The sequence below is a fragment of the Larimichthys crocea genome, chromosome III (genome assembly GCF_000972845.2).
Source record: "Larimichthys crocea isolate SSNF chromosome III, L_crocea_2.0, whole genome shotgun sequence".
Lineage (NCBI taxonomy): Eukaryota > Metazoa > Chordata > Actinopteri > Sciaenidae > Larimichthys > Larimichthys crocea.
In genome coordinates this window covers 23,110,770-23,124,975 of record NC_040013.1, presented here as the reverse complement: position 1 = coordinate 23,124,975, position 14,206 = coordinate 23,110,770, and the positions used below count along the sequence as shown (strand labels likewise).

General features: G+C 41.8%; 1 protein-coding gene across 7 annotated transcripts in view; it reads left to right on the top strand.

Moving 5' to 3' along the window:
* LOC104934160 (echinoderm microtubule-associated protein-like 6) overlaps window positions 1-14,206 on the top strand; it is a 59,357-nt gene that overhangs the window by 10,404 nt on the left and 34,747 nt on the right. For all 7 annotated transcript variants that reach the window (XM_010749755.3, XM_027278252.1, XM_027278251.1 and 4 more), the window contains exons 2-6: window positions 6,708-6,867; window positions 10,876-10,974; window positions 11,085-11,153; window positions 12,040-12,225; window positions 12,841-12,976. In XM_010749755.3, the coding sequence (XP_010748057.2) occupies window positions 6,708-6,867; window positions 10,876-10,974; window positions 11,085-11,153; window positions 12,040-12,225; window positions 12,841-12,976 (650 nt within the window). The remainder of the gene's footprint in view (window positions 1-6,707; window positions 6,868-10,875; window positions 10,975-11,084; window positions 11,154-12,039; window positions 12,226-12,840; window positions 12,977-14,206) is intronic.

Genomic DNA, 14,206 nt, shown 5'->3' with positions numbered 1-14,206 from the left:
AATTTCCTGATGGACAATAAAGTAAAACTGCTGCCAACTGTGGCTGCTGTTAGCTCAGTCTGTTAGCCGGGTTGCTTGGACTGTACTGGACTTTGTACTGCAGGCCATTTTACATTAGGAAGAGATTTTTTCAGGCCTGGAGTGGTGCTGGTTCGCACACATCTTTCTGTAAGAGTTGAGGCGAAGCAGCTGGAGGGAAAACCAGAAAAACATTTTCTCCAATCCAGTCGTTTTGGAAGGATGTAATTGACATGATTTCACATATGACTAATACGGGGATTCCACTTGAGGCAATGCTCTGTATATCATATATATGTCGCAAAATTGCTCCCATGATTGATCTATCCTCGCTTCAGGCTAGGTGAGTGATTGTATTGAGGTGGAAGAGTATGGACAGCCCTACGCAGGGAATGTGGTTACGGGAAATGGCGTCATGTTTGTCACTAGAGAAAGTAACTTATGTTGCCAAAGGGAAACTAAACAAGTTCACAAAATATGGTACACCTTTTATGCAGTTCCTGGAGAGTGATCAGACTGAAATTAATGATTCAAATTCGAAGGGCGCTTCTTATAAATAAACAGGACCACTATTGATTTTTGTATACAGTGGTCCCTCGTTTATCGCGGGGGATAAGTTCTAAAAATAACCCGCCATAAACGAAAGTTTTACAATTATTATACACTCTCAAAGTTCAAACTTTCGCAGATTTAACAAAAATAAATACAATACTGTATTAGTAAATGAAACCTGTTTTCAAGGCCAAACATTTTTAACAAATTTCATTTTAATGCTCAATCTACAAGGTTTGACACATAAGAAATTATTACCAGTAACTCACGCGTATTTCACAGTTCCTCTGACGGTGCCGAACACAATGTGTATTCACCACAATCCGTGAAATACTTGGTGGTGTGTGACTTTACGTACTTCTTGCGGAAGTCGGATTGATCGTACCCGGAGCACAAAGTTACATAGGCATACAAATACGAACGAGACACCATTCAACTGATTACACATAAATGTAGAATCATGTCTGTTTATGGTATAAAAGTGTACAATGGGGCTTTAATTCTGACTGTTCAATATTTAATAAAATTATTCCAAGAATCCCTGTTTATATCAGACACGCGGTTTTTAATCATTTGACCGGGTTTGTTAATGGCGGCAGCGTACAACAAAAGCCTGGTGGCTCTGTGGATTCGCAGCTCAGTGGTCTTCATTAAGATGATGACTAAGAAATTATCTGTCCAGCATCCCACCATCAATCTGCCCCACAGCCACCCATGTTCCCACGATCTGCTGGCACTCAGACACACCGAAGCACACATTTTTTCCATCGACGCGCAGATTTGCTCAAGCACACACAAACCCTTCAGGGTGTTATGTCACTCTTCAGTGTAATTCTGAAAGGTTCTGGAAATTTAAGCTACTTAACTGTGAGGGGAGAAAGGCTGAACTCACTATCACTATCATGCCTTTTTAAACGTGGACTTAATTTTTGGAAAATGTTATTTCCTCACAGGCTGTAATCAGACTCCTTATCCATCTACTTCTTATTCTTTGCTCTCTGAAGACACCCAGCAGCAACTTTTTGAGTAACTGGAAAACAATATTTCCACAGGAGTTTCTTCAGCATGAAAGCTTTGATTGGGTTTTCCTTCCTCGCTGCCAGAAAACACAATTTCCTGTTACATGAACTTGTTTTGAGCAGAGTTTCTTCTTCGTCGTGATTGCACGACAACATTTCGCTCAAAGCTCTGATTTTATTTACCGCTGTTAAAATTGGAACATCCAACGGATTACAGTGTTACAGTTACAGTTTGTCGAGGCTACGCTGACTTGTAATCAGGTGAATGCTCCGGGTACAATCACCCACAAGAAGTAAGTCACACCACCAACTATTTTACTGATTTCAGTGAAACTGGATCATATTCATGGAGAAAAAGTTTTCTGGTTTTACTTCTGATGTCTTTCGATTGCCGTGCATCAACTCTCAGAGTTTCCTGTTGGACAGTAAACTGCTGTGAACTGTAGCTGCTGTTAGATAATGCTCAGTTTTTTTAGTTGGGTTGCCTGGACTGTAAGCTCAAAACACAGAGTGAGTGTTAGTGTCTGTACCACAGACATTTTGGACCTTTGGGAAGAGGGCGAAGTGTTCAGGCCTTGGGTGTTGGGCTCAGCAGCCTCTATAGACATAATAATAGAGGCTTAGACACTGAAGAAGATATTGACTGAGGAAGCTAAGAGGAGAAAAGGAGAGAGTGACCGAGCAAGAAGCCGCCGAACAAGAGTAAAACTGGGACTGACTTTTAGTCGCTGGCGAGAGCTTGGTGAAATAAAAGGCTGAAAGACAGACAGATGCCGAGCTGGGCTGACTGCTGTTGGACTAATAAGCAATATGTTAGCAAATTACTTTTAATCATGAATGATATTCGATGATCTAATCAAAGCAAATTTATTTGTATAGCCCTTTACAATAGCCGAAAGGAACCCATAGTGCTTTACAAGAAAAGCCATAAAACAATACATAACACATACAGTGCTGCAGGGTATTAAAAGCCTTGATATAAAATACAAAAATATAAAACAGTTAAAGGTTAACAATGTAATGGATACATCTTGCCGCCGTGTTGCACAAATCAAAGCTAATATGTAAAATACATTTTCTCTGTGAAACAGGTGGAGACGATCATAAAAGTCTGGACGTTGTCGGACGTAAAAATATTAATTTATCTGAGACTGTGTGGTGTACTCGTTTTATCGTGACAAGGACGACAGAAGAAAACGAGCTATTGTTGTATTATGAACAAAAAACACACACACACACACACACACACACATAGAGGAGGAGTTCCTCAGGGCTATTTATAGAAGCTGCCCTGATTTCACCACCTACTATAAATAAACTCATCTACACGGACTTTATTCATAGTTGCGTGTCTGCCTGTATGATAGAATCAACCTCAGTCAGACTGCAGGAGCATGTAGTAGTGATGAGGTCAGAGGTTAGAAAAATAGGAAGGAAATGTGACATCTTCCTCTCTCTCTGACACACACACACACACACACACACACACACACACACACACACACACACACACACAGTGCGTGCTAGTTAATTTATTATTCATATGGCATTTACAATATTAATCTGAGGAAGTGTGCTCATTTCAGTTTAATTGGCACTATTAAAGTAAGTGTGTGTGTGTGTGTCCGTGTGTGTGTCTGTGTGTTCATTCCCAATTAATTCCCATGATGAACGTTTCCCAGATTGGCTGCTTTCAGTCAGATCTCCCCGCTGGCAGCAGCAGCCAGCCTCTCGTGCTTTCATGTGCTGCTGCTGCTGCTGCTGCTGCTGCTGCTCACCTCCTTCAGTTTTTCATTCAGACGGTTTTGTTACTTATTCCTGTGAATTAACAATCTGTCTGTCAGAACAGCTGACGTATCGCGCTCTGAGCGAGTTTCAGAAAAACGTGTTGCCTACCTTCAGGTGAAAACATCTCCTGATTGATGAAGAGGCTGTCAGCACCAGAAAAAACGGCTGCGTCTGTCGTTTGTTCAGGTGGTTACAGATATATAAATAAATATGTTTCGATGATGCAGACTGAATTTCATGAATACTGCTATAATAATGAAACACATTTGCTGTTATAAATGTAATTTCTCTGAGATACAAGATGTGAGACCGTTGAAAAAGGTGGATTCAACATGTTTTGACAACATTTTAAAAACTCTACAAATTAATTTATTAAAACTAGTTTAGTTTTGTTGCTTGAATAACAGCCTGTTGTTTTGTTTTGTTGTTTTCTTTAAAGCTAATAGATCAGCAGCTATTTCTGTATACTTCTATAACAGAAAATACATGAAACACATCCACATATTCATACAATATGGCTCAATACATAACACAACCACAAAACAACAACCGAGCCTGTCTAACGCATACAACAGCTCTGTGTAATAAATGCACTATATCACAAATGTAGGTCGATGTCCATATTAAGCAAGTAAATACATAAATAAAACCAAGGTCATTCATTGTTTTTCACTCATAAACAAACACAATCTTAACTTTTTGTTAAAATATGTTGCGTTTCTTTCTGCAACCCAAAAAAACCTGAATGAATTCCACGATAATGAATTATTCTCTGTATTAAACTGGTTGTGGTCCTTCCTCTAAAGACGATGTCTGTGTGAGACATTTTCTTTCACACGTTTCTAATTTAAAGCTGTTTAAAGGGCCGATCTGCACAGTCACCAGCATCATATATAAATACATTTAATCCTTAGTAATGCCTTTTTCATCTGGTTTAACAAATCACTGTTGCAACAGTCTAATGTCTAATGCCTCTCTCTCTCCTCAGGTGAATCATTTATAAATCACATTATCACCGCTACACACACACACACACACACACACACACACACACACACACAGTCTATTATTAGCAGCTATTGAAGTTTGTGCAGCTTCTATAAATAGCCAAGAGGGACTCCACTGTGTGTGTTGTTTCAACCAAACAGATGGCAGGAGAGGAGAGGAGAGAAGAGGAGAAGGAGAGGGAGACTAGGAGAGGAGAGGAGGAAGGTGGGGAGTAAGGAAAGGATGTACAGGAAAAAAGGAGAAACAGAGAAAAATGAAAGGAAGAAGAAAGAGGATTCATGGAAGGACCGATTTTTTTGTCCTCTGACTTGTCCTCTAACAGTAGCAGCAGTACTACTGCTACTGTAGTAGATCTGGTAGGGGCACTGAAAGTAGTACACTTGTAGTAAAGGTGAGAGTCTGCGAGTAAAGACCAACAGTTTAAAGCAACATTCAGAGAAATTATGTGTGTGACCTAATGTACAAATGACAGAGACACCATTCACCTGATCACAAGTCAGTGTAACATCAACATGATTGAAAAAAATAAAAAAGTTGCAGCTTTGGTTGCCAGAATTTTACCGTAATGTAAGTAATACAATATGCATTTTTCCTAATGTCATGGTAAAAGGATGGTAGTACTGTCGATTTCACGTTAAAGGTTGCCGTTTTGTCATATACTGACATGAAAATACCAAAGAAAGATGAAATATTACGGTGTTTTATCGTACAGTTATCTCCAATATAAAATTCTTCATTCTGCATGAATTACCTTAAAATGCAGTTTAAATAAAGGTTTTGAAATATGACTTTTTTTTACTGTACACATTAAAACACACCTATATTTTATGGCATATTTTACAGTCTTTTACTGTCTTTTTTTTTTTTTTTTACAGTGTACATAGACATAAGTCCCGAGCAGCTGGTTTATGACTAAAATGTGTAAAAACAAAACAAAAGCGTCGGATAATGTAAATATTAACACACATGAGCAATAAAACGTGACGCGGTCGCCATGTATCAGCCAGCAGGAGAGGTGAGTTCAGGTGTGTGTGTGTGTTTTGTTATGTTTGACCTTGACTCCACAGTTGTCGTGCTCAATCCTCAGCACCCGTGCCCTTGGCGATGTGGTCGCCATGGCAACCGCGGCAGCTAGCAGGCTCATTGGCTGGCAGGTTGGAGGAGAAGGAGAGTCGATGTTGAAGTGTGCGTGTGCGCGTGCGTGTGCGCGTGCGTGTGCGTGCGTGCGTGTGTGTGTGTGTGTGTGTGTGTGTGCACAGAGCAGACAGCATCTCTGAGATCAATGAGGCTTTGTGGCTGACACACCTGTTCTCTTTCTGCTTTATTATGATCCATGTTCACACACACACACACACACAGAGCAGTATAGTTTCCTGTGACTTTTATACTTTCTCTCTCTGCCCCTCAAACACCGGACTGAGGAACATAAAAGGACAGATACACATCTGTTCAGATGTTTCAGATCCTCACTGAAGTAAGGGAGTGAAAAGCCAAGGTCACTGCAATGACCACACACACACACACACACACACACACTTCAAGCATCAGGGATCGTTACACCCTCAACAGTGCGGAGAGGAGTCTGTGCGTATGTGTGTTGATAATGATGCCATTAAGCAGTGAGTGTATTTATAGCAGTCTCTTTGTGAAGGAGAACACACGCTGACCCGCTCGGAAAGAAAAGGGTTTTTTAAAAAAGAGTCGGTTTTGAACTAAAAGTTGATTTAAGAGTGTTCTTTATTTATAGATATGCCATATTTCATCCTCCATGAGTTCAAGGACACAAAAACACAAAAAAACAACAGCGAAGAAAAACAAAAGATAAAAAACAATTATCTTCATCTATGGTTTATTTATTGACACGCAGGTCAGTATGTGATAATGGGAAAAGAAGTAACATAAAACAAGATGTACTTTGTAAAACAAGGTTATTTATTGCCAGGAATTAGGATTAATAATCTGACAGCAAGAGGTGAGGTATACAAAGGAAACAAAGGGTTAATGGATGCTTTTATTTAATGGCCAAATAACTCAGAGTCAGTGTTGGACTATTTTCAAATTAGAGAGGGTGAAGTGATTTAAACTAGTGATTTTCACTATTCTCCACTCTCGTGGGGCAAGGCCACAGTCGAGGGGTCACAGCTTTTGTACTTTCACTGAACTTTGAATGCAGGACTTGTAACTGCTCGGCTGAAGTGAAGTGATTGGTGGAGAAACGTTTATGTTTTTTAGTATAAGTCAGTTTATTTCTCCTCCTTTACCTCCTGTCTTTATCTCTCCCACACCATTCATCTGTCTCCTTCTCTTCTCCTCCTCCCTCAGCCTGGCCTTGCACCCGGAGCGCTCCGTGGTGGCGACCGGTCAGGTGGGCAAGGATCCCTACGTGTGTGTGTGGGACTCCTTCACCGTCCAGACCGTCTCTCTGCTCCGTGACGGACACACGCATGGCATCGCCTGCCTCGCTTTCAGCGCTGATGGACAGGTAACACACACACACACACAGTGAGCATGATTAATAAAGTGTAATCTGATTCAACCAGCAGACCTCTGATGTTTTTTGTCCCTAAAGGACACATTAATACGCACACACAGTGACAGAGCAGTAGGCACGACAAAGTAGGATGACGATGATGATGATTCATCACTTTGGTTCAGAAACTTGAACAGTCAGTGGTTGAAAAAGAGAAACTCAGCAAGTGCTCCACAGTCACAGTCAATTAATTAAAAAAAATGTGTGTTTCTCTATTCAAATGATCTCGATACCCTGAAATGAGGTGTTATGTGGGACCTTCCTCGAGCTGTCAGGACGCTAGGCAGGTGACAAAGTCGTATTCACACTCATGCCCACTCATTCATTTCAATGAGTGATGCAGTCGATGAGGTTACAGCAAAAAACAAAACAAAAAAAAACACAGCGTCATTCAGCAAAAACTTTAAATGTTGTACAGTTTGCCGTAATGCAATGTCATCCAACAGCACTGTGCTGATTCCACAGTCTCCTCGATGTTTGTTCTGCTGTTCTAACTCTGGACGTTCAGTTACAGTCGAGTAAGGTGTATTGTACAGCGAGTCGGTCGCTGCGGCGACAAGGTGATGCTTGTGTCAGGGTCCTAAATCACCCTGAAGTCTCAATTGCCCTCTATGTTTCATCTTGCCTGATGGGATGAGGGAGCTCGCTGATGACGTCTTTACAGTTTTGTGAAGGTACAGATTTAAAGTTACCAATACCTCCAGCTGTCACATGAAGGTAATTAAAAGATTTGTAATGTATTCGTTCTAGGATGTGAATGAGGCTTGGCCTTTGGGTGTTAAGTAGTTTTAGTCATTAGGAATGTTAGTCTGAGCGAGCGCAGCCCGTTCAAACATTACAGTAACCTGCAGTGTTATGGTTGATTTACATCATGTGTGGCTCCATCATTTCCTCCCACCGACCGTGACTCAGTTCTTCTGCTGGAAACGTCATCAAACAAACAAACTTTGAGTCACGGTGAGTTTACGGGCACGCCACATCATATTTGACAGCGCTTTGACAGGCGCCACGTTCGTTCTCATCGCTTCAGCCGTCCTCAGACAGGTAGAGCGTTCGATTCTCTGACTGCCAAGAGTCTCCCACGTGTGAGTGAACCTGTAAAAAACAACAGCTCGGTGTGTCGTCAGAAATATGTGGAGAAATCAAATTGATTCTGGCTCAGAGTGGGTGGCACTCTGACTAAATGTTTTGCTGAGTCTCTGCACATCATACACATCACAGATAGGTGGTAGACGTCATTCTCTGGTCTCTCATGAAGCTGTAGCACTAAGAGTTGCACTCATTTATATACCTTGCTCCAACCGGATGTTTTTTTCTTACATAGCTGCTGTTCTACCCAAGGCAGCTGTTCATTTCCAGCCTGTTCTCACCCTCAAGTTGTCAAATATGGCAGCATGGTCAATGGCCCTACCTTTCAAAGCAGGAGGTACCCCTGTAGTTTAATTTCTGAGGTGGGTCGGTGGATCAAAATCAGCTGAAGTAGTATAAGGATTTTGGTTTGATTGGATGGATGGGTCAAACAAACATGAGGCTTTTCCCCAGAAGACTGCTGTTCATGTCCTGTCTGAAACCAAAAGTTAACAGAGATCTTGTCACGTTTCATTATTACTTATTTTATCCCACGCTAAGTACTTTTATGTTACATTGCTTTCACCCAGGTAGCACTGCTCATGTCCTCAAGTCAACTGTTACATTAGTCAACATTGAGTTACTTACATTGCTCCTTTTAACCCAAACCAAGTAACTTTTATGTTACTTTTACCCAGGAGAACATTGTTCGTGTCCCATGTAAAACTATAAGTCAACACTGACACTTCCGCAAATAAGTTTTTGTTCCAAACTGCGACTGTATAAACTTTAAAATGTGAAAAGTTTCTGAGTAAATTGCACAACTGGACGGTACGTATTTATTTATTATTCCTAATTTGACTGCATGTGCAAAACTGATGCCAGGGGGGTTAACTCTAGTTTGAATTGGACATTGGAGGCAGGGCTCTATATATTCCTAGAGAAGCTGCTCATTGGCTCATGATCTCCCGTATATGCTTTCACATTGTGTGGCCCGTGGACCCCCTGCTGGCCAAGCTACCAACTTGGCCTCAGAGCACACTGACCATATCCTGCCATATCCTCACTCTCTGGTTTCCCCTAGTTGTCTTTCCCATTGTGTCAGAGGACACCCCAGCTGACAGCACCAGGCTGCAATGCCCGATCCCATTCACAAAGAATACCAGCCTATCACTGTCTCGTCTGTGTGAGAACATGTGTATCAGTGTGTCAGAGCGAATGGGGTGGCGGTCTGGAGGCTGATGGCTGCTCTCTTTGAACCTTAAACATCTTATTTTTCTTTCAGTTATATAAAGTAGTTATATAAATCAGTTATATAAACTATGAATTAATTTTGCTTCACTGTAAGTTGCTCTCTCAGTTCAGCCCTGCTGTTCATTTTATGTTAAACCATCCATTTCCTTCCTGCAGCAGGTTTAGGCAGGGCGTTCCAGACATCTCTATCCTCAGTAACTCATTTCAGCTCCTCTTGGGGGATCCTGAGGCGTTCCCAAGCTAGATGGGCTGTATAGTCCCTCCAGGGTCTGCCCCAGGATCTCCTGCCAGTTGGAGAATAACTCTTCCAAAGTGCTCAGGGGGCATCTTAATTTAATTCCCGAACCACCTCAGCTGAGCTCAACCACCCTACAGGGGAAACGATTCAGCTGCTTGTATCTGTAATCTTATTCTTTCGGTCACTACCCAAAGTTCATGATCATGGGTGAGGATTGAACCAACATCAATGGTCCGGTACGTCTGTAATACAATCCGCCACTTTCCCATCATAGTTAACAAGACCCTGAGATACTTTAACTCCTTGTAATGTATACAGACGTAGCCTAAACCATTTGTTAATGGGCCAAAGAGGTCTGTATGGAGAGACTGCTGTTGATGTCCTGTCTCTAGCCGCCAGCCAACATTGATTTAAGCATGACCACCAGGTGAAATGTGAGTGCTCTGCGTGTTGCTGATCATCTGCCTCAGCAACTTATCGACAGTTGTCATATCAGTGAGTGAGCACCCTAAAATGTATTGAGTTATCCATCAAAATAAGCTTCAGCAAACGGCTACTACTGTAAAAAGACTCAAAACATTAGACACTAAAAAATGGCTGTTGGGGGTCAGTGTTAAAGTTTAAGACATTTGAGACTTTTAATAAAATGTTTTGTTTTCTTTGGCTGTGCTTCGAGGTGAAACGTTCCTCCAGTCTAACTCAAATCAATGAAACAAAACAGATTGATGTGACTGTAAATGACCCGTACTGTTGTGTCTGCACTTTTTTGCCTCTGGCCGGCACTTTGGTCTCGATGACTTCACAACTCAGGAGTAAATCAGAGAAAACACAGAATCAATAAAATGATCATAAATCCAACTTAATAATAAATCAAGCGCTTAGTGGTTGGTGCAATAACACAAAGGCTGAATATTTCTCTGAACTGGCACAACTGGTGGCGGTCAGAAAGTTCAAATTCAGAGCTGAACGTCAGCTGTAGAAGTTTTGATTTAGTAGAGCGTGTTTTAATCATTTTTATCACAGTTCCAAAAAATGATGTGCTTTAATAATTTTGGAATAAAATCCTGAAAGTTTTGCTCGAGTTGTGGCGCACTCCCGTCATCTCGAACGTTTGGTACAAGATGTTCATACGTACAACTCAACTTCCGCTGGCCTTTTTCTTGTCTTGACGTTCCCATGAAATCAAACATGTTTAATGTTTTTGGAGGTTTTTAGTCCCGGCTCATGCAAATAGTGATGTTCAATCACGTGAACAGTGTCACCGTCTGCGTAGTGTATTGTAGGCATTGCTGTTGTTGTGATGTTACCTATAGTAGCAGGAGAGTTGTGCCAATCTGTCCACTAAAAACATGTGTGACTCTTCATTTAGATCAGTAACTATCTGTCTCTCTCCTCTGTAGCGGTTAGCCTCGGTTGGCCTTGATGCCAAGAACACAGTGTGTATCTGGGAATGGAAGAGAGGGAAGATCCTGGCTACAGCCACCGGACACTCAGACAGGGTGAGACATGTGTCACAGTGTGTGTGAGTGTGTGTGTGTGTGTGTGTGTGTGTGTGTGTGTGTGTGTTACACAGACTGCACATTGTGTTAACATCTCGTCTTTCTTCCAGATCTTTGATATCTGCTGGGATCCATTTCAGCAGAACCGTCTGGTGAGCTGCGGGGTCAAACACATCAAGGTAACACGCCAAAGGACGTGATCCTCGTGTTTTTTCGATTTCAGACGGGGTCAAGGGAAGAAATCCACTTAAAGAGAAACACGAAGCACTTCCTTTGAAGCAGGATGTACATGTTTGTATAGTCTGTTCTTCACTTCAGTCAGGATGAAATGACGTTTTTGCAGATGATTCAGTCTCAGTTGTTTCTGCGCTAAAGGCGTCGCCTGGGGACACTTTCGACTCATTTTCACTCATCAAGAATTTATTTCAACCTTGATAGGTAAACATGAGCCTTCAGGAACATTTGTAGGACTGATGATATCTACGCATTTAAAGCAACAACATTGCGTAGAAACTGCCATTTTGCCATTTTAGTGTCCTCTATTTCAGAACGTAGTACCACTGTGGTAAATATAGACAGCTGTACCATGTATGTTATGAATATACTGAAACATCAAACAAATGTAACTGCACAAAACATAGCAGCCAGCTAATCTAACTCTCTGTGATTTAGTAGCTCAGTTTGTTAGCCGGGTTTGCCCAGACAGTGAGCTCAGAGCACCGGGGTATGGTTAGTGTTTGTACCACAGGTGTTTTGGACTACAGGGAAGAGGAGGAGGCTTTCAGGCCCGAGGCGTGGGAGGATGCTGACAGGGGTCATGCCAGAACTGGAGCTGGGCAAGCAGGCAATGTAAGAGACTCTAATAGACCAAAAAGGAAGTTGACAGAGGAAGCTACGAAGAGAAATTGAGAGAGTGAGCGAGCAAGAAACTATAGGACACGAGTAAATCTGTGATTAACTTTTAGTTGTTGGTGAGAGCTTGGTGAAATAAAGGCTGAAAGACAGATGCCGAGCTGACCCAGAGTAACTGGGACTAACTAATGTCCCCACTCTCTCTTTCTGTAGTTCTGGTCCATGTGTGGTAACGCTCTCACTCCAAAGAGGGGGATTTTCGGGAAGACGGGCGACTTGCAGACCATCCTGTGTGTTGCATCGGCCAAAGATGACACCACATACTCCGGGGCGCTCAACGGGGACATTTATGTTTGGAAGGGACTCAACCTGATACGAACCATTCAGGCCGCCCACGGGGTGAGTGTCACGGGCACCTTTTACCTCCAATTACTGACTGAAGGGCTGCAGCTAACGATTATTTTAGTTATCGATAAAAAACCAGTGCAGAATAACATGATGCATGGCTGTACATTTATTGACTATGATGTGTTTGTTGTTGTGTTTATTGACTTTTATAATAGATGCGTCACTCAGTGGGGTTATTCTTTATTCTGTGAGGACGGTTATTGCTGTAATGTCCTCAAGCACAATGAGCGTACATTGTATTAACGTTCCTATTCCGATTTTACATCCTGGTGGTTTTAAATTCTGTCATTTTATTGACAGAAAATGATCCAGATGTTTTAATCTACGACCGCAGTACTGTGAAATGATTCAGGAAACTTTCCAACAAATTTCATTAAAATATCCAAGAATCCTGCTAACAATTCCCTTTGTGTGGGTAATTAGTAGTTAAACAACATGAGTAGGACATTTTTAAAAAGAGCTGTTTTAAATTATGCAATAGAGTCCAGTATGCAGATGTGAGGGGGAAGGGAGTTCCACATTTTCCACCCACACTGCTGGAAACCTAGATAGTGCTGATGATATCTTTGTGAACATATTTATATATGTGTGTGTGTGTGTGTGCAGGCTGGTATCTTCAGCATGTATTCCTGTGAGGAGGGTTTTGCCACGGGAGGCAGAGACGGCTGTGTCCGACTGTGGGACGTCGACTTCAAACCGATTACCAAGATTGACCTGCGAGAGGCCGAGCAGGGATACAAAGGTACAAAACACAAGCTGCAGTCAGGATATCAGCAAGACAAGCAAACGAGGACATTTGTAGGAAACCAACGTAGTGCCTCACATCAGCACCTCTTCAGGAGACTCTCGAGGGAGTCTACACTAGAGCTCCTGCACCGCTGTTTAAATTCTGGCAGTGTCTTGATTATTAACATAGTGAATATCCTGGAATGCCTTCAGCTGTCTCTGGCTCCGAACTCTGCACATCGTTCTGCGCAGTGAAGCTCAAACATCACGCTGAAGTGATCGTCAATTAAATCTGTGGGAGCAAGAAAGATAAAGTTTTAGCTTAATAGAGGTCACGTTTGTGATTCTTTGTAGACTTTTCTTTCTTGAAGTGTGGTTGTATGAGGTGTATGAGTATTACCCAGTTTGAAGAAGCAGACAGGAGGACCAGCAAACAGTCATTTTATCAGGAGTTAGTTTGTTTGTGTTACTGTGTGACTTTATGTTGGTTGGATCCGAACATGATTTAAAGGTCACACAATGCTACAAACTAAACTAACAGATCGAGGCGGCGGTAGACCTGCAACTCCTCTGATAAGCATTTCAAAATTACAGTTTATGTCAGTGAAGTCTGGCGGCTTTGAAGAGGGTTATATAAAGACTTCAGTTCACCGTTGGAAAGAGCTGTCTGACATCAAGATACAGCAATGAAAAAAGTCTAAATATAGGGTACAGTTGGATTTATATTGATTATTTCATGTGTCTGAAATCTGTTTTTGTGCTGCCTGCATCCACCGACCGCCGTCTGCTGTAGGTAATACACTGACTATGAATAAACCACAATTAAAAAAACAAAACAAACTATCTGTTAAATACCAGGCGGAGACGGGATTAATATGATTCAGCCCTCTACTGAAAGGAAGACTGGAACAATAAAGTGTGTCAGACAAAGACCTAGACTTTACTTACCGTATTATGTCTGTGTGAGACGTTCACCTCTGCATATCACCTCCCCTCCGTCTGCCGGAGAACAGAATAAAGAGAAGAGAAAAGGTCATTTTGAAATCGAAGACTCTTTTGTCGGTTGAAGGTTGTGACGCCTCAGTCTCGTCTGAATTCAGTCTTCTTTTTTGCCCTCTAAAGATATTTGAAGAGTTGAATTGTCGTCTTTCAGGACTGACCTGATTTTCTGTCTTTTTCTTCTCTCACGGTGTTGGAGAAGTTTTCAGTAATGAGGAGAGCGGAGGTGTAAAGGTTTGTCTTCAAA